The following is a 25,043-nucleotide window of genomic DNA, read 5'->3' as shown; positions in this document are numbered from 1 at the left end:
AGGCCAGCAGGGGGTGCTCACCCTTTGGTCTGTGTGGGTCCTAACACTCCAGTATAGTGATGGGAACACTATACTGTAAAAAGGCACCATCCTTCGGATGAGACATTAAACCAAGGTCCTACCTCTCTCTCTGGTCATTAAAAATCCCAGGACACTTCTTGTAAAAAGGGAGGGTGTAACCCTGGTGTCCTGGCCAAATTCCCCCCATTAGCCCTTATCAATCATGGCCTCCTAATAATCCATTTATTGGCTCTATCACTCTACTGTCTCCTCTCCACCAATAGCTGGTGTGTGGTGAGCATACTGGTGCACTATGGCTGCCGTTGCATCATCATGTATGCTGCACACTGGTGGTGGTTGATGAGAACCCCCTGTTCACTATGTAAAGCGCTTTGAGTGTAGTGTCAGAAAAGCGCTATATAAGTGTAACACTCTTTCATTAATTCATGTAGAACTATTAATTAAATTATTATTCATTGTGTTTATTTTTATTTCTTTATGACCTATTTGTATTTTTATTAATTTATTTATTTATTTTATCATTTAATTCAGTGTACTTAATCATTTGAGTTAGAGCAGTTGTTTATCAGTCAGTAGAGCGAGAGAGGAAGATAAAGGATGAGAGAGGCAGCATAGTCTGGATCGATGCAGAGGCGTAATTGGACCTGCGTCGTTGTGACATCGCTGATGTGTTACAGTGATAGCTCTCCTCCATCTTGGCCTTGAGGCTGCCCATGGGGGAGAGGAGCTCTCTGACTGCAAACAGTCTGTAAAAGTGTACGTGTGCCCCCTAGCCCTAAAAAACATACAATGTTTCGATACAATCTTAAAACACATATTTTTTGTTTTATTTATCCATATAACCAAGGTTGTTATATACAGTACCATATTATTTATAAATTATATATATATATACTGTGTATAAATCTGTGTGTGTGTGTGTGTGTGTGTGTGTGTGTATGTGTATATATATATATATATATATATATATATATATATATATATATATATATATATATATATATATATATACAGGTGCATCTCAATAAATTAGAATGTCGTGGAAAAGTTCATTTATTTCAGTAATTCAACTCAAATTGTGAAACTCGTGTATTAAATAAATTCAATGCACACAGACTGAAGTAGTTTAAGTCTTTGGTTCTTTTAATTGTGATGATTTTGCTCACATTTAACAAAAACCCACCAATTCACTATCTCAAAAAATTAGAATACATCATAAGACCAATAAAAAAAAACATTTTTAGTGAATTGTTGGCCTTCTGGAAAGTATGTTCATTTACTGTATATGTACTCAATACTTGGTAGGGGCTCCTTTTGCTTTAATTACTGCCTCAATTCGGCGTGGCATGGAGGTGATCAGTTTGTGGCACTGCTGAGGTGGTATGGAAGCCCAGGTTTCTTTGACAGTGGCCTTCAGCTCATCTGCATTTTTTGGTCTCTTGTTTCTCATTTTCCTCTTGACAATACCCCATAGATTCTCTATGGGGTTCAGGTCTGGTGAGATTGCTGGCCAGTCAAGCACACCAACACCATGGTCATTTAACCAACTTTTGGTGCTTTTGGCAGTGTGGGCAGGTGCCAAATCCTGCTGGAAAATGAAATCAGCATCTTTAAAAAGCTGGTCAGCAGAAGGAAGCATGAAGTGCTCCAAAATATCTTGGTAAACGGGTGCAGTGACTTTGGTTTTCAAAAAAACGCAATGGACCAACACCAGCAGATGACATTGCACCCCAAATCATCACAGACTGTGGAAACTTAACACTGGACTTCAAGCAACTTGGGTTATGAGCTTCTCCACCCTTCCTCCAGACTCTAGGACCTTGGTTTCCAAATGAAATACAAAACTTGCTCTCATCTGAAAAGAGGACTTTGGACCACTGGGCAACAGTCCAGTTCTTCTTCTCCTTAGCCCAGGTAAGACGCCTCTGACGTTGTCTGTGGTTCAGGAGTGGCTTAACAAGAGGAATACGACAACTGTAGCCAAATTCCTTGACACGTCTGTGTGTGGTGGCTCTTGATGCCTTGACCCCAGTCTCAGTCCATTCCTTGTGAAGTTCACCCAAATTTTTGAATCGATTTTGCTTGACAATCCTCATAAGGGTGCGGTTCTCTCGTTGGTTGTGCATCTTTTTCTTCCACACTTTTTCCTTCCACTCAACTTTCTGTTAACATGCTTGGATACAGCACTCTGTGAACAGCCAGCTTCTTTGGCAATGAATGTTTGTGGCTTACCCTCCTTGTGAAGGGTGTCAGTGATTGTCTTCTGGACAACTGTCAGATCAGCAGTCTTCCCCATGATTGTGTAGCCTAGTGAACCAAACTGAGAGACCATTTTGAAGGCTCAGGAAACCTTTGCAGGTGTTTTGATTTGATTAGCTGATTGGCATGTCACCATATTCTAATTTTTTGAAATAGTGAATTGGTGGGTTTTTGTTAAATGTGAGCCAAAATCATCACAATTAAAAGAACCAAAGACTTAAACTACTTCAGTCTGTGTGCATTGAATTTATTTAATACACGAGTTTCACAATTTGAGTTGAATTACTGAAATAAATGAACTTTTCCATGACATTCTAATTTATTGAGATGCACCTGTGTGTATATATATATATATATATATATATATATATATATATATATATATATATATATATATATATATATACTGTATATGTTGACCTCTCTCATCAACAAGGCGTTTCCATTCATAGAACTGCCACTCTCTGGATGTTTTTGGTTTTTGGCACAATTCTGAGTAAACTCTATAGACTGTTGTGCATGAAAATCCCAGAAGATCAGCAGTTACAGAAATACTCAAACCAGCCTGTCTGGCACCAACAATCATGCCATGGTCCAAATCACTGAGATCACGTTTTCCCATTCTGATGGTTGATGTGAATATTAACTGAAGCTCCTGACCCGAATGTGTTGATTTTATGCATTGCACTGCTGCCACACAGTTGGCTGATTGACTGAAGTTAATACAATTTTCTTTAGTGAGCCATTTCAAAGTTTGTTTATTAATATCATCATCATCATCATGTTTCTGAAATTGCCCAATATGTGGTTAATTCATACTAAAAAATAAAATGTATTATTTAAAACAACAATTACATTAGTTAAATGAATTTATTTTAATTTAATTCCATTTGAATTCTTTTTTCTCAAATTCAAAGTATAATTTTACTGTTTGTTGCCTCATTTCGAATTCAGTTCTGAATTGCACACAGCCCTGTATACAACCCAATATGTGCATTATTTTGTTGCCCTACTTTATCTTTGACATTTCAATTTTAAGGTTGACAGCTCATACATTTTATTTTATTTGATGTTTTATTTGATTTCTTTTTTTATTCTTTTTTTTTTTTTTTTTTTTTTTTTTGAGTGAGCTTGTGGTTAAGCATCTGACACATCATATCCATCATTTTCTGATAGTGTTAATCATTGTAATGGAAATTAACTTGTGGCCCTGCTGTGAAAGGGGTTTGAGTCACTGTGAGTAACACTGCTTGGCTGGCTCTTATTTTTTATCACCTGTTGTACCCTCATTACTTATGCATTCAGTTCTGTTACATTCCTCCTGACCGCCAGAGACGGTGTTACAGTAATGGATTATCGCAGCGCCAGCCAGATAGGCCAAAAAAGTATACCAATGAAGTCACATAGTGATATAAGCTGAGCTGTGAGTATATAAGCCACTGCAGCTCGGCACCCAGCATTTTTTGCTTTTTTGCCTTCAGATTAGGTCATATAGTGTTCATCGCATCGGCTAGTACAGCTTTTTTTCTCGGAGCAGCGAAGACTCCAAAGCTGTGATGATACGGTTTCGATTTTAATTGGTTTGTTCTCAACAGACTTCGATAGGTGAGTTTTTTTTTTTTTTTTCTTTTTTTTCTTTTTTTTTTTTATTCAGACGGAGCTCATTTTATATTGTCGGAGCCACTGTGCCTCTCGGTTCTACCCGGGGGGTGGGGGGGGGGGGTTGTCATCCACGCTTTGGGCTTGGTTCCCCTTTAGCCTGTATCTTTGTTAGTGTATTACTCTGAATTAACGAGCTATTGGATTTGAGCTGCCGTTCGTGTTGATCACGCTTTTTCTTTGCTATTTTGTGTGTTTATTTTTCTTTCTCTTTACGCCTGTCGGTCCTATTCGTGGGTGTGATTGAGCCAATTACACGGTACTATCGCTCTGGTATCCTTCCTCCACAAATCCTTGTGGTTCATCCGGAGGTTCTGACGAATTTGCATATAGCAATCACTCCTTGCATTTCTATCCGAAGGGCTGCTTGACAGTCGAAATGGCTTACAGCTCTATTTCTCCTGCCTATCCCCTGAATTGTAGACTCTGTCCTAATGAGCTCCTTCCTGATGATTGGCATGATCGCTGCCCATCATGCCTGGGACTTCAGCACCTGCATAAAACACTTACAGATCCTTGCCAACACTGTAGCTTGCTGCCTTTGTCTGAGAGACAGTTGCGTTTGGCTGATGTGGACAGCAACCGAGAAGCGAATCTTGTACAACCAGAACCGGGTTCACAGCAGAGACCTCAAAAGCGCCATGCCTTTGCAGCTGCTGGCACACCTTCGGCTAAGAAAAGATCCACTTCTAAAGGCAGTTGTTTGGCAGAGCATCTGTTGTCAAAAAAGATATGGCGGTGATAAAGCGACTACTGCAGTCCCTTCAACCAGCAGGCTTGGTCTCTACAGCTACTACAGGTTCCGCTGAGGATGTTCAATCACGTTTATCAATCGTGGAGGTTACCGCCTCTCCTTATCTTTATCATAGCTCCCACCTTGACACTATGTACATGTGTGCTTCTGATACACAATTTCAGCAGCACCTTGGCTCTGAAACTGCTGGGTTTGAGCCGCAGGACATGCCAGCTGAATCCGACTTGGGTGGCTCACGCTATTCTTCAGGGACTGTTGCACCTCCAGTGGATGACACATTGACAGTGCTTAAGATGGCAGTGGCTTGTCTTGGACTTGATGAGCGCCATGCCCATCCGGTTCAGTCCAATGTGTTCTTTTGCAAGTCTCTTCCGACAGATACTTTTACTATGCCTGCATGTACAGACTTTGTGGCAGAATTTTCTAGTGCCCTGAAAGGATCAGGGACGGCCAAGAGGTGATCCAAAACTGCACGTACCTTAGCTTCGATGGCTGAGGCGGAGTCCATTTGGGTGCGAAATGTGCCAGAAGTTGAACTGGATGAAGCATTGCGAGGGAACGTCCATTGCCCAGTGCGGCCACTAGCTCTTTAGAGTCTGTTGAAGTGGACCCCTCTGTTCCACAGTTCTTGCAGACAGCCTTGCTGGCCATGGGTCACGTGACACGTGAACTGGGCTCTCTCACTGTGATGCTTCTAACAGCTCTCCGGCAGGTATTGCTCGCACAGGCCAGATTACTAGAGGACTACAAAAGGACCTTGAGGAACCTACCCATCGTTCTTGGACATCTTTTTGGTCAGAACGTCTCTGAAGTTTTGGAAAAGCATGTGAAGCTGTCTGCAACCACCCAGCAAATAACGCAGGTGCAACGTGCCCCAAATTTCAGGGTGCCAGCTACGCCTGCTCATTAGTGTTACAAGCCAACATAACCACACTCCCAACAAATTCCCACCAACCGGCCTCACACCCAGCAGAGATTTTGTGGCTCTAATGATGTCCAAGCGCATCATACCCAGGGTTGCCCCGTTTCCTGCCATACTCCAGGGGGACCATGTCAGCGCACCCCACAACTTTCAAGGTCTGAGGTGTTCGGGCTGGTAGTCGGACCCTTCTCAGCTCATTTTCTGAGTTACTGGAGAGACACAGTATCAGACCCTTAGGTCTTGGCGATTCTAACAAAAGGTTATTCTTTTCAATTCTGACGCTGGCCCCCAAAGTTTTCAGGACTCATTCCAACTGTGGTGGTAGACTCAGTCTGTTCAGCAGCTCTCTCTCAGGAAATTGTTTACTTGTTAGAGAAGAGTGCAATAGAGAAAGTTCACCCCCTAGTTTAAAGGGATGGTTTTTACTCAACCTACTTCATTGTTCCAAAGTGAGACAGAGGTTTCCGTCCGATCCTAGATTTAAGGAGACTGCACACGACTGACATTCTTTGGTTGGTGAAAGAGGAAGATTGGTTTACGAGCATCGACCTGACAGATGCATACTCTCACGTTCTGATTGCCATGCATCACAGAAAGTTCCTACGCTTCAGTTTCAAGAACCAAGCATATCAGTTCAAAGTTCAGCCTTTCTCTGGCCCCTCGAGTGTTTACAAGATGTGAGAAAGCTGCCCTATCACCCCTGTGGTCCGAAGGGTGGTGGATTTTACCCTACCTGGACGACTGGCTCTTATGTGCTCGGACAAGAGTTCAAGCTGTGCACAACACTCAGTGGTTGCTGGATCATGTTGCCAGGTTGGGTCTCTCAGTGAACAGAACAAAGAGTGCTCTTTCTCTGGCACAGTCCATCACGTTCATCGTTATGGCAATCAATTCCGTCACAATGCGTGCCTCTCTCAGTCCCGGACAGCGAACATACTGAAGCTCCTAGTTCTATTTTTTCTGGGCGTGACCCTTCAGTATGGGGTATTGCTGAGGCTGATCGTGATGTTGACGGCAGCCACTTCCCCTGGGGCTGCTTCACCTACACCCCCTGCAGATGTGGAACAACAGCCTTTGGCTGGATCATCCCATCATCGTCATTGACTGATTGTGGTGTCTCACCGTTGCACATATGCCCTTTGGCAGTGGACTTCCCTGGACTTTTTGGTAGTGGGAGTTCCATTAGGCGTTGTTCCCTCCCATCGGGAGGTGGTAACAACCGATGCATCCCTCACAGTATGGGGTGCAGCTTGGAGCCACAGAGGCATCAGCGGCCAGTGGTCGGAAGCCCAGTCTATGGACCAAATCAACCTTCTGGAAATGCGTGCAGTTTTTCTGGCCTTGAAGTACTTCTCTCCAGTGCTGGGGGGCTGGCATGTGCTTGTACGTTCAGACAATACTTCAACTGTTTTAAATCTGAACCATCATGGGGGCAAGAAGTCGAGGTATTCTCACCTGGTCGCTTCCCTGTTCCGCATCATTGAGGGCTGTCCATTTGCTAGGGGTAGCCAATCAGGCTGCAGATTGCTTCGGAGGGCACAACCTACTGCCCACTGTGGTTTTCCCAGATGGAGATGTCCAGTCCGTTGGGACAAGACTCCTCTATTGTAGGAGACATTACATAGAATTGCTCAAGGAAGACACAGGGTGCTTCTGGTAGCAGACCGAGACGACCCCCGCCCCCCTCAGGAAGGAGCTGTTATCCCAGCTGGGCGGCCATAATTGGCACCCAGAACCGGGCAATCTGCAGTTATGGGTTTTGCCTCTTGGGCCGACTCCCTTCTAACAGACTGTGAGCCCTCAGTTGTTCACACTGTTCTCAATGCGAGGGCTACTTCTACACAACCGCTTTATGCCCATCGCTGGAAGCTTTTCTGTTCATGGTGTGAGAGTCGTGATCTTGACCCCGTGCATTGCACAGTTACAGCAGTTTTGAATTTCCTACAAGGTCCTTTGGAATGTGGTAGGGTGTCTTCCACCCTGAAGGTCTATGTGGCAGCCATTTCTGTGCACCACTCACCCGTTGGGGCTCATCTCTGGGTTCCCACAGTTTGATTTGCAGGTTCCTTAAGGGGGCAAGACGTCCTAATCCTGCTCACACTCCCCATTCCCCAGTGTGGGACTTAACTTTGGTGTTGGAATCTCTTTGTCTACCTCCCTTTGAACCGTTGGAGAATGCAGACCTTAAGTGGAAGTCTTTGAAAACGGCCTTCCTTCTGGCCGTTGCTTCCACTAAGAGGGTTAGCGAGCTTCATGCTTTGTCCTTGAGTCAGTCCTGCATGAGATGGAAACCAGAAGGTGCTGGCTTTACCCTCTGACTCAACCCGACTTTCCTTCCAAAGGTGCTCCTGCACTACTTCATTAGTCAGTTTATTGAGCTGTGTTCTTTCCAACCAACAGCGCTTGAGTCCAGTGATGATAGACATTTTCTTGCCTTGTGCCTCGTGCGGTAATTGAGATGTTATGTAGAGGCTACTGCTCAGTGGAGACAATCTGATCAGTCATTTGTCTTTTTTTGGGGGCACTAAAAAGGGTGCCCCTTTATCCACGGTGGGTTGTGAAGATCATCACCATGGCATACAAGTAGGCTCAGTGACCCTTGCCTGACACAGTCACTTGCCATTCCATCAGGGCGGTCTCCTCTTCATGGGCTGTCCTCAGGGGTGTTTCCCTCATTGACATTTGTGCTGCGGCCACCTGGTCCTCTCCATGCACTTTCGTAAGATTCTACAATGTAAGTGTTGCCTCATCCCATGATGTGAGCTTGGCTGTTCTCTGGTGAGTCAATTCCTCGTGACTTTGTTGGTATTGGTCATCCATTACTGTAACCATTTCTGGCAGTCAGGAGGAATGAAACAGAATGCTGGTTACATATGTAACCGTAGTTTTATAAATTCCAGATGACCGCCAGAGTTCCTGGTCACTCGGAATGTGCGACAATGCTCCGACGCTTGGTGCCGAGCTGCAGTGGCTTGTATTCCCTCAGCTCGGCTTACGTCACTATGTGACTTCGTTGGTATACTTTTTCGACCTATCTGGCTGGTGCTGCGATCATCCATTACTGTAACACCGTCTTTGGCGGTCATCCGGAATTTACAGAACCACGGTTACATACGTAACCAGCATTCTTTGACATGTTCTGAACCTCCGTGTGTGCGTGATAGAGTCAGACAGCAAGAGATTTTGTAGCAGTATTATAATTGCCATTCCCCCCTTCCAGAGCCTTCGTGTATCTGAGTAACCTGCTGTATCCTGTGCCCCTGGTGCATCGTGTCGCTATAGTAACAGAGAAGGGAGAAGTGCGAGGATTCCTGCGAGTGGGGGTTCAGGCCATCGCTGGTGAGCACTGCTCTATATTATTGAATTAAGACTGGTCTGAGAATTAATCAAGCACAGTCCCTCACACCAACCTGTATGTGCTTTACAAACATCAATTCCCATAAGTTGTTTTTGAACTTGCTGTTTTTGTTGTTTTGTTGTAGCGGATGAAGAGGCCCCTGATTATGGGTCTGGTGTGCGTCAGTCGGGCACTGCTAAGATTTCCTTCGATGATGAGTATTTCAAAAAGGTAAGACTCCAACACATTTGGCCATGGTGCCCATATATATATATATATATATATATATATTATATATATATATATATAAGATGGATAACTGCGCTATGATATTTCTCATTCTGTGTTAAGGACTTTGTATAGATCCATTGATTCATTTTTGGAACTTGTCTCACATGTTCTTCTTGATAAATGTTTGGAACTGGTTCAAATAGTCCTTCAGGTTTGACATTAGTACTAGTCTGTACAAAGTAATGGTAGACCGATATATCGGTTTAACCAATTAATGGGTGCCAATAGTTGCTTTTTGAAACGATCGTTTTTTTGGCAAAAAACCAATGCAGATAGTTGCCAATCGTTTTTTTTCCTATATTTCTATCTAATTTCTCTGTGTTCTTGATTCTACATTTGTAACGGCTTGGTACACTACACTATAACAGCGGCCTCTAGAGAGGAAAATTAAAAATGTGACTATATAGAAACGTATGCTGTCAGCACATACATCTTGTCTCCAACTTTATATATTTTGAATAAAAATAAAAAACCTCATCTGGTGAAATATATACATATACACACTAAATCCTTTTTTATTTTTATTTTTTATTTGGTGAAGCTGTAAAAAGCTTAATTTGGTAAATACTTAAGCTTTATAAAGAAGCCAAGTCTCTGTCATTTCAAAATTAGAGTCCCCTGTGTGTTTCGGGCTTGCTTATAGTTAAAAGTCCTGCATTATGCTCCAAGTCTTCATTGTTTTTCTAGTTGTTGGGATTTTGGGTGAACAATAAACTGCATTTATATTTTATTAATTTTATACTCTGTAGCCTCATTGTCCATGCCGTCATAGTGTCATAGTTAATTTTTTATTATTCTATAAATCAATTTTTAAAAATATTGGCTGAATAATCGATTATTGGCCTTTTCCACCACCTTAGTTATCAGTATTGCAAAATCCATTGTCGGTTGACCTCCTAGTACAAGTCTGAATCATTAACTATGTTTCCATCCAAGACTTTTTTTGCGACAAAAGGTGTAGCGCATCAAAAAGTTTACAGATATAGCTGATGTGGTCAAATACGCTGGCTACCACCCCTGGCGTTCGCTAGCTCGCTAGTTCAAATCCCAGGGCATGCTGAGTGACTCCAGCCAGGTCTCCTAAGCAACCAAATTGGCCCGGTTGCTAGGGAGGGTAGAGTCACATAGGGTAAAACTCCTGGCTATAATGTGGTTCGTTCTCAGTGGGGCGCATGGTGAGTTGAGCGTGGTTGCCGCGGTGGATGGCGTGAAGCCTCCACACCCGCTATGTCTCCGTGGCAACGCGCTCAACAAGCCACGTGATAAGATGCGCGGGTTGACGGTCTCAAAACGTGGAGGCAACTGGGATTCGTCCTCCGCCACCCGGACTGAGGCGAATCACTACATGACCACGAGGACTTAAAAGCACATTGGGAATTGGGCATTCCAAATTGGAAAAAAAACAAACAATACGGATATAGCTGATGGAAACGCAAATTATCGCTAAAATTTCACAAGTGTCGACATATTTTTCTTTTTAACTCTAGCGCATAAACTCAATGTTGATACTTCAGATGCCATGGAAAAACTGGTTTGGAAACACTTTTTGTTGAGAAAATTGGCATAAGCGCATAAATATATATAACAGAATTTACCCCAATTATTAGCTTGTGTTAATCATGACGACAAGGTATACATCCTTGAAAGCTAATTTATAGTTCATGAAGCATTACTCGCACTGTTATGGATTGGTCTTAATGGCATACCTGCACAGATCCGATGCTGCAAATACATCTGAGTCATTATAATTCCAGGAGTGCCAACACAAATATCTCGATTATGCACATTGACAAGTGCATGGAGAACAAATGAATGGTCACTCTTTGCGATTAATTTAATCGCAGTAGCCATCCGTTTATTTATTAAAGTTGCTTTTCCACACCATTCAAATTAATAGATGGCAGATATGGAATTAGCCCACAATACAAAAAACATATATAATTTCTATGCACAAAGATGTTTTAAATTAAAAATAAATACATAATACTAGGAGAAAAGCTTCTGTGTGCTTTTTTGAAACACTAACATACAGCCCAATTCTATAAAATTATTGATTAGCTTACTTTTGACAAAATGCCATCAAAATTCCCTGTATTAAATTACCAAACGAAAAAAGCATTGAATTAAAAAAATAAATTACAAAATGAAAAAAATAATATTGTTAGGCCTACATGATTGCCTTTTCTTTACACAAACTTAAATTAGCCTTACATTGTTCTGTAGATGAAAAAAGTCAGCTGAATGACAGTCTCAGAATGTTCTACACTTTTTTCAAGACTATAAACTATCGGAACTATTTGTCCAATGAGTTCACTTTCAGAAAACGAGCTTTTGAACGTTTTAAAACTTTTAAATATTTTAAATCTAACCCTCTTCAGATCGTATTTGCTGAACTTCTTCAGAAAATGTAAATTGCATTATGATGCTAAAATTAATTTTAAAGATCAGTTGGTCATTAAAAGTTGCTGGACAAATATGCAGGACGTAATGCAGTTGTGATGGCGATCCTTAAGAATAGATGATAGTTCAAAATAGCCTATTAAATATCAGGAATGTATCATATATGTAAGCTTTATATTACACAGCATCAGTTTTTCTTTAATAGCTGTGCACACAGCATATACACATCCATGGATGGTCCTTATACTAAGACCGAAAGTTTCCTCATTATTTGGTGCAGGTTGCCAGTTTGAACAGGGCCATGATGATTCGCTTTTGGGTCAGGACCGGTGGCAACCTGTGATAGGTGCAACATCAGGACCAATATTACAGTCCTACCAGAAGGGCAACTGTTCCCTTTTGATTTGCAATTCCTCCTCTTCTGATTGCATTTATTTGTGAAATTAAAATGACAGTAAGCTGGCTAATTTCAATTAATTGTCTCAATACTCTCCCCATTTTACAAAGACTTTGGGGTGGGGGGGGAATTAGGGACATCTGAGAGGCGAAAGGTACACAATTAGCGATATACACACATTTCTGTATGGAAATGTCTTAAGGGCAGATTTATTTTGCGATAAACCAAAACTTATGCGACAAAGTGTGTTTTAAGTAAGACGTCATCACGAACACTTTTTTTACTGATAAAAGGCCATTTGAATGGAAATAAGCAGAAAATGGCAAATTTCGCAAACATTTTTATGCATTTTCACTTTGTTGATAACAAAACAGCCTGAAAAGTGGATGGAAACTAGTTTACTGGTGGTTTATTGAGTAACATTTTATTGATCGCTGCCCTCAATTCTCTCTCCCATCTTCACTTAAGTCTCTTTTTTTCTTCTCACCCGATCCAGAGTGATTTCTCCTCCGTGACCATGACACGCTCTGGCTTTTCTTTAGAAGAGCTGCGTATTGTGGAAGGTCAAGGTCAGAGTTCAGAGGTCATCACCCCCTCTGAGGAGATGAACAGAATAAATGAAATGGGTGAGTGTGGATGCACAGGTCAGCTGGCAAACCCTGAGCTCTGCACAAAGCTGTTCAGTCTGAGTAAAAAAAAAAGCTTACACATCCAAACAGATGCTGTTGTCTTTTGATACGTTGCATTTGATTTACACTCGAGCTTCGGTGACTGGAATGTTTTGGAGCCAAAAGCATTTTTCTAGTGGCTTTAACACGTCAATAAAAGACCACAAAGATACAAAGAGCACAGAAAAAGATTTACAGACAAGCGACGCTCTTTATTCAAACGTTGATGTATTCTGCATTTTTTTTTTTTTTTAATTGTTTACATGAAGAGGAATATGGTAAAACAATTATGGAATTGTATTTTATTTTATTTTTTTATAATTTTCCAAATGTTCAAACATATACAATATGTCAATTAAAATCCAACAGATTAACTTTAACTTCGCCTTAAAGGGGTAGTTCACCCCAAAAAAATTATTCTGCAGTTATTTACTCACCCTCGTGTTGCTCCAAACCTATATAACTTTCTTTATTATGCAGAGAAAAAAAAAATTATATTTTGAAGAATCTTAACCCTGGTCTTTTCCATACAACAACACAAGTTCATAATGGCCATAAATGTTAAGCTCCAAAAATGAAAAATAAATAAATTAATAAAATTCACCATAGAAGCATCCCATACGACTTATGCACTATATTCTGAGTCTTCTAAAACCACACATGATAATCTTTTGTGTTTCATGTCAAAAATAACAACATACAGGTTCGGACATGAGGGTGAGTAAACAATAACAGAATTTAAATTTGTGGGTGAATTATTTCTTTAATTTTTTTCCATCCAAAACATTTAAATCAGATCAAATAGATTTTCATATATCTGGTACGTTTATAAATATTTTGTGTTTGTGTCTTTAGACCTGAAGCTGGGGAACATAGACACAAAGCTGACTGATGGTTTGGCAGAGCATCTGGAGGTGGGCAGCATTTTCACCTTCCGCGTCACCGTTCTGCAGGCAAATGGCATCCCGCCAGAGTACGCAGACATCTTCTGCCAGTTCAAGTGAGTCAGCCTGTCTGCACAGCACCCATTCTCTGTCGAATCATTGGCCTTTATTCAGACACAGCGCACACACCGACACACAAATCACGCATACGCTCAGTCACGCTTCTCTTGATAATCCTGTCTTGCACTGCCAACAGTTTCCACCATCGTCACGATGAGGCATTCAGCACAGAGCCCCTGAAGAACACAGGCAAAGGAGCCCCGCTGGGCTTTTACCACGTACAGAATGTAAGTGTTAAAAGCAATGTGAGAGACAAGCTTTTAAGGAGAACAAAAAAAGATAAACGATGGTTGCATCACCACTTGAGTTAATAAGAGTGTTCTCATTAAAGCTGAAGTGTGTGATTTCATCACAACTAACATCACCAAGAGGAATTGTAAAAATAATGATTGTTTTCAAACTGGTTTCCCGTACGTTCCAGTGTCTTCCAGTGTCATTGGTCAACAAAAACAGATAGTCTGCCCCAAATTTGTGCCATTGATATGAGTTAATGTTGCTGTGTCAGGCAGGCCAGGATGCCCAAACAAACAGAGCAATGCTGTTTATTGTTTACATTTTTCGAGGAAAGCAACCTACGGATGGCTTACTTAAAGTTGTCTGCATTTTAAGCTTGGATTGGAGAAAGTGTTGTAACAATGAAAAATTACTTCCTTCAGCTTTATAGCATTTTATCAGGCTTGATCATTATAATAATAATAATGCCATACTATTGCACATAGTTATGCAAATATGAATGTGATTTCAGTTTTCTTCTGGTTTTCATGTCTAGATCTCAGTGGAGGTGACAGAGTCTTTTATCGAGTACATAAAGACCAAGCCAATTGTGTTTGAAGTGTTCGGCCATTACCAACAGCACCCACTCCATCTTCATGGACAGGAATTGGTCAGGTAATGCCTTGTTGTTCAGTATTAATTTAAGTGTAATCATTTGCTGGGTAAAGTTTTATTATCATATCACTGACATTAAAGGGATAGTTCATCCAAAAATAAAAATTCTCTCATCATTTACACACCCTCATGCCATCCCAGATGTGTATGACTTTCTTCTTTCTGCTGAATACAAACAAAGATTTTTAGAAGATTATTTCAGCTCTGTTGGTCCATTCAATGCAAGTGAATGGTGGCCAGAACTTTAAAGATCCAAAAAACACATAAAGGCAGCTAAAATTAATCCTCAAGAATCCAGTGGTTAAATCCATGTCTTCAGAGGTGATGTTATAGGTGTGGATGAGAAACAGATCAATGCTTAAGTCCTTTTGTTTTTTTTTACTATAAATGTTCACTTCCAATTCCACATTCTTTTTCTTTTGTTTTTGGCGATTCGCGTTCTACGTGCATAACGCCACCTACTGGGCAGGGAGGAGAAATTATAGTAAAAAAGGACTTAAACATTTATCTGTTTCTCACCCACACCTATCATATCCCTTCTTGAAGATATGGATTTAACCACTGGAGTTGTTTTGATTACTTTTATGCTGCCTTTATGTGCTTTTTGGATCTTTAAAGTTCTGGCCACCATTCACTTGCATTGAATGGACCAAAAGAGCTGAAATATTCTTCTAAAAATCTTCATTTCTGTTCAGCAGAAGAAAGAAAGCCATTCACATCTGGGCTGGCATAAGGGTGATTACATGTTGAGAGAACAACATATTTTTTTTATTTTTTTTTTACGTCTAATTGAATTTTCTTCTCTCTTAGCCCTTCTCAGCCTTCCAGAAAGTATTACCCCCCACCGATGCCTCTGTCTAAACCAGGTACAGTATGATGGCAGCTGCTGTGCAACTCAAAAACTGCAACTTAATTTCTCTCCATAAAGAATGCTACATGTACAAGAAGACAGCTTGAAAGGTCTTAAATTTGCATAAGTAACAATACAGCAGATTTCTTGAATAATCCTTGCCCAGAGCATTAATCCCGCTCTATCTCCTCACTAATTATTATTGTAATTCATTACATGACTCAAACACAGAACTACCTCCCAGTTCTAAATTATGCTGTAATATCTGGCTCTCTTATTTGACACAGTTATCTCCTTCAGAGGACTTCAGATCCCATATATCCAACAAGACCTTTTAAAAGATGCTGGTGTCAGCCGTGCCTTTCCAGTCTGTTGATTTTTTATTTTTTTTATTTTATTCTTTGATTGGGAACAAATTTGCAACCAAAATAAAACTAAGGCCGCAGCCTTGAAGTGTCATCTGTCTTGACTGGGTATTGATCTTTCCCTTAAGCTGTCAGTCTTTTATATAGTCTGAGATATCACTATATGAATCTGGAGATGTTACAGCCAGACTGAAGATAATTGGAAAAGCTGTAGAGCACTATGTGATTTATAGATTGTAGATGCAGTCTGTTTGAGACTCCTTTCAACACCTGTCATATAAAGTCTCTCTTAAGAAACTGCATTAGGATTTTTTGACTCTTCAAGGCTTTGCTCAAACAGATTTTTTTGTGTGTATCAGACTCAAATCAGTTTTTTGTTTGTTTGTTTTTTTGTATACTGAACAGCAAAAAAAAACAAAAAAAAAAACATTCCTGGAATCTTTTGATCCAGATCCAAACGACATCCATTTGTGGTTTAAAATCTGTTTATAATCAATTTTTTTGGAATGTGTCTCAGTCTGATCTGGTCTGATAAACATGAGTAAAGGCAAAATGTCCTGTTTTGCATCCAGCTACTTGCAGTTGTTATATGAGAAAGACTCTTAATACAGTATCATGCTGATGCTTAAATCATCACTTTTGCAACTGATGCTGATACACTGGATACTACAAAATGAGACTATGGATAATCAGTCCTAAAAATTGGATTTGTAAACCATATTGGATTTGTGTGCTGTGTGAACAAAGCCCTAAGTGTCATTCATCAAGCTATTCATCTCTCCAAATATTTCAATAGTTTTTTTTTTCTCATTAGAAAATGAGACTTTAATGTATTCTTCATCCTTTTCCATTTTCATGCACATTTAATATCATCTCTCTTTTTCATTTCAACCCACATTACCTCCAATTTCACCTGGCTCTCTTACCTGGTGTCTTCCTGTCAGATCATGCACGTAAGATCGAGTTGATCAGGTATCTAATGAGTGGGTACGTGCATGGCCAGGTGTTGGACACGCTCTCGGAGCACGCCAACGCTCTGGCCTCAACGGCCATCGCCAATCTGGAGGATGGGGCAGATCAGCTCTCCCACTTCCCTTTTCTCCCTGTACCCAACAGCCCGGTGCTCAGAGTGCCAAAACACCACGGTTGGTACAGAGCCTCACAGGCAGCATAAAGGAGCAGAGTAGTTTAGATTAATAGTGATTGGCTCTGTGCTGTGCTTTATGTATTGTGACTGTAGTGACGCATTTAAATCCCACCCAATGAGTCCCTCCTTTGTCTTTTACATCTTATGAAAAATCCTAATGAAGTGGAAGTGTGACATATCTTAAAATGTAGGCAATCCCGATCCCTACAGGATTAGATATAAAGGCCTGCCGTCAAAAGTGAGCAGTTATACCTGAGTGACTCCAGTCAGGCTTCCTAAGCAAACAATTGGCCCGGTTGCTAGGATGGGTAGAGTCACGTTGGGTTAACCTCCTCGTGGTCGTCATTATGTGGTTCTCGCTCTCGGTGGGGTGCTTGGTGAATTGTGCGTGGATGCCGCGGGGAATAGCGTGAAGCCTCCACACGTGCTAGGTCTCCGCGGTAATGCGCTCAACAAGCCATGTGATAAGATGCGCAGATTGACAGTCTCAGATGCAACTGAGAGTCGTCCTCCACCACCCGGATTGAGGTGAGTCACTACGCAACCACGAGGACTTAGAGCACATTGGGAATTGAGCATTCCAAATTGGGAGGAAAAAAAAGTGAGCAGTTATGACGGCTTTTTTTTTTTAGCTGTTGTTTTTTTTTTTTTTTTTTTTTAAGAAATAGTCCCCCCCCCCCCCCCATCATTATCATTAACTCACCCTCATGTTATTCCAAACCCTCATGTTTTTCTGCTATGGAATAAAAAAGGAGATATTTTGAAGAATGTACTGGTTGCTCTTTTCCACGCAATGGGGACTGGTGCATTCCAGCTTCAAAAGGATGTAGAAGCACCATAAAAGTATAATAAAAGTGCCATCCCAGATGTGTATCACTTTCTTTCATCTGCTGAACTCAAATTAAGATTTTTAGAAGAATTGCTCAGCTCTTTTGGTCTATACAATGTAAGTGAATGGGTGCTAAAATCTTGAAACTCCAAAAATCACATAAATCAGCATAAAAGTAATCCATAAGACTCCAGTGGCAAAATCAATGTCTTCAGAAGCGATATGATGGGTATGGGTGAGAAACAAATCAATATTTAAGTTATTTTTACAATAAATTCTCCTCCCTGCTCAGTCAGTTTCCACTTTAACTTTCACATTCTTCTTGTGTTTTTGGTGATTCACATTCTTCATGCATATTGCCCCCTACTGGGCAGAGAGAAGAATGTTTAGCCAAAAAGGACTTAAATATTGATCTGTTTCCCACCCACACATATCATATCACTTCTGAAGATATGGATTAAAACACTGGAGTCATATGGATTACTTTCATGATTGCACCCAGTCACTTGAATTGTATGGACCTACAGAGCTGAAGTATTCTTCTAAAAATCATAATTTGTGTTCTGCAGAAGAAGGAAAGTCATACACATCTGGGATGGCATGAGGGTGAGTAAATGATGAGAGAATTTTCATTTTTGAGTGAACTATCCCTTTAATGAGAGAAGTAGGGATGTCCGATTTGTGAACTAATTTAAATCAGACCGGTTTTAAAGGAGGTGATGGTGAGTAAATGAAGAATTTTCATATTTGGATGATTTAAGTCATTCACCCTCGCTTTCCCTACAAGGTTGGTAGATCTAGACTGTAATGACGGCTGCTTTCGTGTTTTCCTTATATCACAGTGTTACTTTGAAGCTGTAGTGCTAATTGAATCAGGTTAGGTATTTTCCCTTTGTTCTTTCTACCATTTGGAATATCACTCAAGAAAAAAAAAGTAATCTTTTATTTATTTTATTTTTTATCACAAACAGCTCACAAGTGAGAAGTGTTTTTCTTGTGTCTGTGATTTCCTGCAGCTTTTCCTCAGTGTCATCCTTTATAACCTCACAGCCATCATACTGTAGAGCTACAGCAGACTGCAACAGGAAATGGAGTGCCGCCCCTCTTTTAGGAACACGTCAGGCTGTATTGATCTCCCTGATGTAGTGTTGAGTTTCTTGCGGCTGTTTTTCCAAGTCTACATAATGACCCTCCTTAAGCTGATGCTTTGTTTTCTCACATTACATGACTCATGCTCACTATTTATCTGTCACGCTCAAAGGTTGTTGTGGACATTAAAAGCATAGTTCACCAAAAACGAAAAGTCTGCTTTCATCTACTCACCCTAATTTTGTTCCAAAGCCGACATTTGTTTCATCGTGGAACACAAAGGGACATGCTGTTCAGAATGTTAGGGACTGACAGCCTCAGTTTCATGGTAGAAAGTAATTCATACAGGTTTAGAAAGACAGGGGGTGAATAAATAATGACAGAATGTTCATTTTTGAGTGAACGGTTCCTTTAATTGAACCTGGCCGTTTCAGTACAGAAAGAGGTCTGTTTTAAAACATGTGAAGTGCATCAGCCAGATGGTGCACCATATCCTGGTGTCTTCCTGCCCTATTAATATTCCACTTTCCATGCAGTGCCAGCCACCAAACTGAACACCATCACTAAATCCAACCTGGGTCAGTGTGTAAGCAAGTATGACCTGCTGGCCTGGTTCGAGATCAGTGAACTGGAGCCCACCGGAGAGTAAGTGAACCATATTTCGTTGATGTATGAGCCAAATGTCTTTGATGAAAGGTGTTGTGCAGTACGTTTGGGTCATTAAACAACATAATTTGTATGTTTCATACTAAAAGAAAATAATGCTAAGATATGGTTATAAATTCATGTGTGCATCGCTATAAAAGTTGTTTGCTGATGTATGTTGTTTATTGTAGGTATATCCCTGCAGTAGTGGATCACACATCTGGTCTTCCCTGTCATGGAACCTACCTCTTGCACCAGGTATTTCACTAATACAGATTATTGTTCTCTATTAGGAGTGTATATTATGTAGATTCTATATTAGGGGTATAAATGTGGGGTGTAAGTTTAATTATGTTTAGCTTTTTATACTTGTGTTCTTTTTTGTCAAGGCTTTCTAGGTACCCGAGATGCAAATTTGCTTGTGCTACAAACTCTTGTGTATTCTTTCAGCTAAAATGATTTTTTTGTACTCTCCCTTTACAAATAAAGTCATAAAATAAACAAATAAATAAATACTCTCAATTAATATGAGGCCATAAAATATTGACAAAAACAATACGCCAGGAAAATTTTAAGTACTTACGGAAGAATTTCATTAAAAACATAAAATTACAATTACAATAAAAACATACAATTCTGTATCCAATGCATTGAATTTTCATAAATCAATTTACTGCAATGCGTTCCCTAGACTATAAGCACCATGTCTCTCTTCTCTACTAAAATTAAATTCTCTGTGCAGTTGCAGTCAGTAAATGTGTAGTTTAACCTTAGGATTGTGTTTACGGTCCTTAGCCAAGGACGTATAAATAATTAAAATTATCACTTCTGTTCTTTGTGGTAACCTGGTTTGCTTCTGTTTTCAGGGCATCCAGCGTAGAATCACAGTCACTCTTATCCATGAGAAAGGGAGTGAACTCCATTGGAAGGATGTCAGAGAGCTGGTGGTCGGTGAGTTATTTCACACATTTCAGCGTGTAAACTTACATAGAACTTTGTATTCAAATAAATAAGCAGAAAGTCATATTTTTGCTTAATTGTAAATGCTTTATATATCACAATTATACAGTTGTATGCCTCAAGTTTTTGTTTTTATAAAATGGTTACTACATAAAAAATGCAATATTAAGGACACCAATTTTCATTCAAACATTGTTTTATTAATCAAATTCATTAAGTGTCATTCTTGTGCTAGAGTCATATTGTAACTTCTAGCAAAAGATATTGTTCCAGACATGTAAACTTTCTATGGGTGCTGCGCAGTGACCTACACAGTAGCTAGGTGAACAGGTGTTTCATGCCATAGCTGTTACTATTTCTTATATTTTAGTTTGGCTGGTATGCTGTATTAACCAAACAGAATTGAGGAGTGGAAATTTCAGTGGTCTAACATTGATTATTGTCTCTTGTAGGTCGAATCAGGAATAAGCCAGAAGTGGATGATTCAGCTGCAGACACAGTCCTCTCTCTCAACATCATTTCAGCTAAAAACTTGAAATCCTCCCACAACTCCTGCAGGTATGTTGCGTTAACTCTCCACATTACTATTTGAAAACCAGAGAGTCCTATCCCATACATGCAAAAATACACCTTAGGGTTCACACAGTCATGGAAAACCAGGACATTCAAGGGAATTGTAAAACTGTCGTACATTTCTATACTGAATATAATTTTTCTAATTATGCTCAGCTCTGAAATACAGTCGAAGTCAGAAGTTGACATACACCTTAGCCAAATACATTTAAACTCAGTTTTTCACAATTCCTGACATTTAATCATAGAAAACATTACCTGTCTTAGGTCAGTTAGGATCACTATTTTATTTTAAGAATGTGAAATGTCAGAGTAATAGTAGAGAGAATGATTTATTTCAGCTTTTATTTCTTTCATCACATTCCCAGTGGGTCAGAAGTTTACATACACTTTGTTAGTATTTGGTAGCATTGCCTTTAAATTGTTTAACTTGGGTCAATTGTTTTGGGTAGCCTTCCACAAGCTTCTCACAATAAGTTGCTGGAATTTTTGCACATTCCTCCTGACAGAACTGGTGTAACTGAGTCAGGTTTGTAGGCCTCCTTGCTCGCACACGCTTTTTCAGTTCTGCCCACAAATTTTCTATTGGATTGAGGTCAGGGCTTTGTGATGGCCACTCCGATACCTTGACTTTGTTGTCCTTAAGCCATTTTGCCACAACTTTGGAGGTATGCTTGGGGTCATTGTCCATTTGGAAGAGCCATTTTTGACCGAGCTTTAACTTCCTGGCTGAAGCCTTGAGATGTTGCTTCAATATATCTACATAATCTTCCTTCCTCATGATGCCATCTATTTTGTGAAGTGCCCCAGTCCCTCCTGCAGCAAATCACCCCACAACATGATGTTGCACAACCTCCCACCCCCCCTTCACAATTAGGATGGTGTTCATCGGCTTGCAAGCCTCACCCTTTTTCCTCCAAACATAACAATGGTCCTTCTGGCCGATCAGTTCAAATTGTTTCATTAGACCAGAGGACATTTCTCCAAAAAGTAAGATCTTTGTCCCCATGTGCACTTGCAAACTGTAGTCTGGCTTTTTTATGGCGGTCTTGGAGCAGTGGCTTCTTCCTTGCTGAGCAGCATTTCAGGTTATATCGATATAGGACTCGTTTTACTGTGGATATAGATACTTGTCTACTTGTTTCCTTCAGCATCTTCACAAGGTCCTTTGCTGTTGTTCTGGGATTGATTTGCACTTTTCGCACCAAACTACATTCATCTCTAGGAGACAGAATGCATCTACTTCCTGAGTGGTATGATGGCTCCGTGGTCCCATGGTGTTTATACTTGCGTACTATTGTTTGAACAGTTGAACGTGGTACCTTCAGGCGTTTGTAAATTGCTCCCAAGGATGAACCAGACTTGTGGAGGTCCACAATGTTTTTTCTGAGTTCTTGACTGATTTCTTTTGATTTTCCCATGATGTCAAGCTAAGAGGCACTGAGTTTGAAGGTAGGTCTTAAAATACATCCACAGGTACACCTCCTATCAGAAGCTAATTGTCTAAAGGCATGACATCATTTTCTGGAATTTTCTAAGCTGCTTAAAGGCACAGTTAACTTAGTGTATGTAAACTTCTGACCCACTGGAATTGTGATATAATCAATTAAAAGTGAAACAATCTGTCTGTAAACAATTGTTTTGAAAAATTACTTATCATGCCTAAAGTAGATCCCCTAAACAACTTGCCAAAATTATAGTTTGCTAATATGAAATCTGTGGAGTGTTTAAAAAATGAGTTTTAATGACTTCAACCTAAGTGTATGTAAACTTCTGACTTCAGCTGTATTTCCTTGGCAAGACATTGCTCTTTGTGGGGACAATTTCTATAATGACTTATTTGACATATACAAAATTCTTATCCAGTAAATACAAAGAAATGGAAAAAATTATGGAAATTAATTGATCAAAAGGTGTGGAACCATGACACCTTCAGTTAATTTAGTAAATCTGTTTTATCACGGTTTATCACGTCTGCAATCGATACCAAGAATTGTGTTTCTAAACCATGCTTTGATTTGAATGTCTGCATAGGTTCAACCAACCTAATGCAACTACCTAACTGCTTAGAATTCAGGAGAGTGTGGTGAACATGAGTCACGTTGTATGAGGGGAAAAAATCCATTAGAGCAGAAAACCCTGCTTGGAACGAGAGACATCTAGTGAACAAACAGAGAAACAAAAGTTTATACAACATGCAAAGTGCCCTGTACATTAATATTTATTTTGAAAACATGCATGTTGTGATCTTATTAATGCTAATTTGCTTTATTCTTGTTTGCTTGTTTGCCTGTTTAATCTGAATGGTGTCGTTTGTCTTTTGATTTGTAAATATTTCTGTTGCCTGATGGTTTCTGCTTGTTTTGTCTCTTTCTTTTTCTGTTCTTGTCCTTTTCCTGCTGCGGGCGGACTCTTGGTTTTGCTCAGCCTTTGTATTGATAGCGATATTGCTAGGTATCACAACCACCTGCTCATAAAGCGTTTTCATAACAAAACTGCTTTATGAGACTTTGAGTAATTCGTAGAATGTGTTACAGCAGTATGCCTGTGTACCTGTGTCATTGTTTTACCTTTCCCTCTCTTAATTCATTGTACATTATAGTATTAATTAAAGGAGGTATTACAGGTGAATAGGCTATATTTTATTATAATTTTAGTTATTCTTGTTGTTCTTGTGTGTGTGTGTGTGTGTGTGTGTGTATATATATATATATAAATAAATTAAACTTGGCTATATTAATAATGTCTAAGTAATAAGTAATCAATATATTTTGTATCTTAACTATTAAACCATGGAAATTAAGCATCCACCTATTAAATATGAACAAATTTGCATATTAAATGATATAGAACATTTATTTTTGTTTTAATGTGATCAAAAGTGATTGGTAATTGCCATACCCTTTTGTCAAAAGATAACATTTTGTGCATGTAAATAAACATGCTTTCTTTAAGGATAAAATGGCCCATAGAATAATAATAAAAAAATAATAATAATAAAAATTAAAAAGAAATATCAAAAACCTCTAGATTACATGTCTCATGATACATGAGTAAATTTTTTTTATACAAGCAAAATGTCATTTTAAGAAAATTGACTAAGAAAAGATGCTTTCCAGTGCTGAAGTAATAGGTGATATAAAATAAAAAATTATAATGTTAAAAAAAATTCAATTGCCTATTGTTATGTATTTAAGATCCAAATAAAATCCAACAAACCTCAGTACCTGTATGTGTATATATATATATATATATATATATATATATATATATATATATATATCACACACACACACACACACACACACACACACACCTGTAGTATCTCCCCTTAAACCATTAATAGAGGAGCTTTTGCAACTAAGTTTCTTAAAAATAGACATTTTATTAATCAGTTAGGATAAATGTACATTTTTATCATGGACATTCACTGTATAAATAATATTTGTCATGTTAGCAGTTGAAAGCTGAAACGCTACATGACCAGTTTAGATAAAGATGCAGACAAGCCAGTGTGCATCTGTCTGAGAGAGAGACATTTGATGATGAATCACCTGCACCAATCTCTCTCTCTCTCTATTCAGATATTGTGCATTTTTGCTTGAAGCCAGCACAGCGCAGCTGCCCCCAGTCACACACACACACACACACACACAGACACACAGACACAGCTTCCTCCCAGTCTGCTTCAAGCTCACACCATATCACTAATAATGTAACACCTGTTGGCACTCATGCTGCTGTGTTGATCTCAATGTGACATGAACATGTTAACAAACTATTTAAACACAGAGATCCTCTAGCACTACGTGATACAGCTGCCATTACACCTCATATTATTCACAATGTTAGAGGAGATTGTCTTGCCATTAGCACCATCTGTTTGGTTAAAGTTTACACCTGAGACACATTGACAGTCCATTTCGGTTGGCAGATGTCTTTTATCATCCTAGCGTTCAGGGCTTGTGAAAAACAGCCCTTGTGT

The 25,043-nt window shown here is 39.6% G+C and overlaps 1 protein-coding gene across 4 annotated transcripts in view; it reads left to right on the top strand.

Moving 5' to 3' along the window:
- The window catches only part of LOC127418722 (kinesin-like protein KIF1B), a 116,346-nt gene that overhangs the window by 81,134 nt on the left and 10,169 nt on the right, over nucleotides 1-25,043 (top strand). For all 4 annotated transcript variants that reach the window (XM_051659454.1, XM_051659452.1, XM_051659453.1 and 1 more), the window contains 11 exons: nucleotides 8,836-8,954; nucleotides 9,098-9,183; nucleotides 12,537-12,666; nucleotides 13,564-13,708; nucleotides 13,849-13,939; nucleotides 14,482-14,600; nucleotides 15,411-15,466; nucleotides 19,417-19,525; nucleotides 19,717-19,783; nucleotides 20,392-20,476; nucleotides 20,938-21,043. In XM_051659454.1, the coding sequence (XP_051515414.1) occupies nucleotides 8,836-8,954; nucleotides 9,098-9,183; nucleotides 12,537-12,666; nucleotides 13,564-13,708; nucleotides 13,849-13,939; nucleotides 14,482-14,600; nucleotides 15,411-15,466; nucleotides 19,417-19,525; nucleotides 19,717-19,783; nucleotides 20,392-20,476; nucleotides 20,938-21,043 (1,113 nt within the window). The remainder of the gene's footprint in view (nucleotides 1-8,835; nucleotides 8,955-9,097; nucleotides 9,184-12,536; nucleotides 12,667-13,563; nucleotides 13,709-13,848; nucleotides 13,940-14,481; nucleotides 14,601-15,410; nucleotides 15,467-19,416; nucleotides 19,526-19,716; nucleotides 19,784-20,391; nucleotides 20,477-20,937; nucleotides 21,044-25,043) is intronic.

This window comes from Myxocyprinus asiaticus, chromosome 28, assembly GCF_019703515.2.
Source record: "Myxocyprinus asiaticus isolate MX2 ecotype Aquarium Trade chromosome 28, UBuf_Myxa_2, whole genome shotgun sequence".
In the NCBI taxonomy this organism is placed as follows: domain Eukaryota; kingdom Metazoa; phylum Chordata; class Actinopteri; order Cypriniformes; family Catostomidae; genus Myxocyprinus; species Myxocyprinus asiaticus.
Note: the sequence above shows the minus strand (reverse complement) of the source record. Positions and strands in the feature narration are given on the sequence as shown.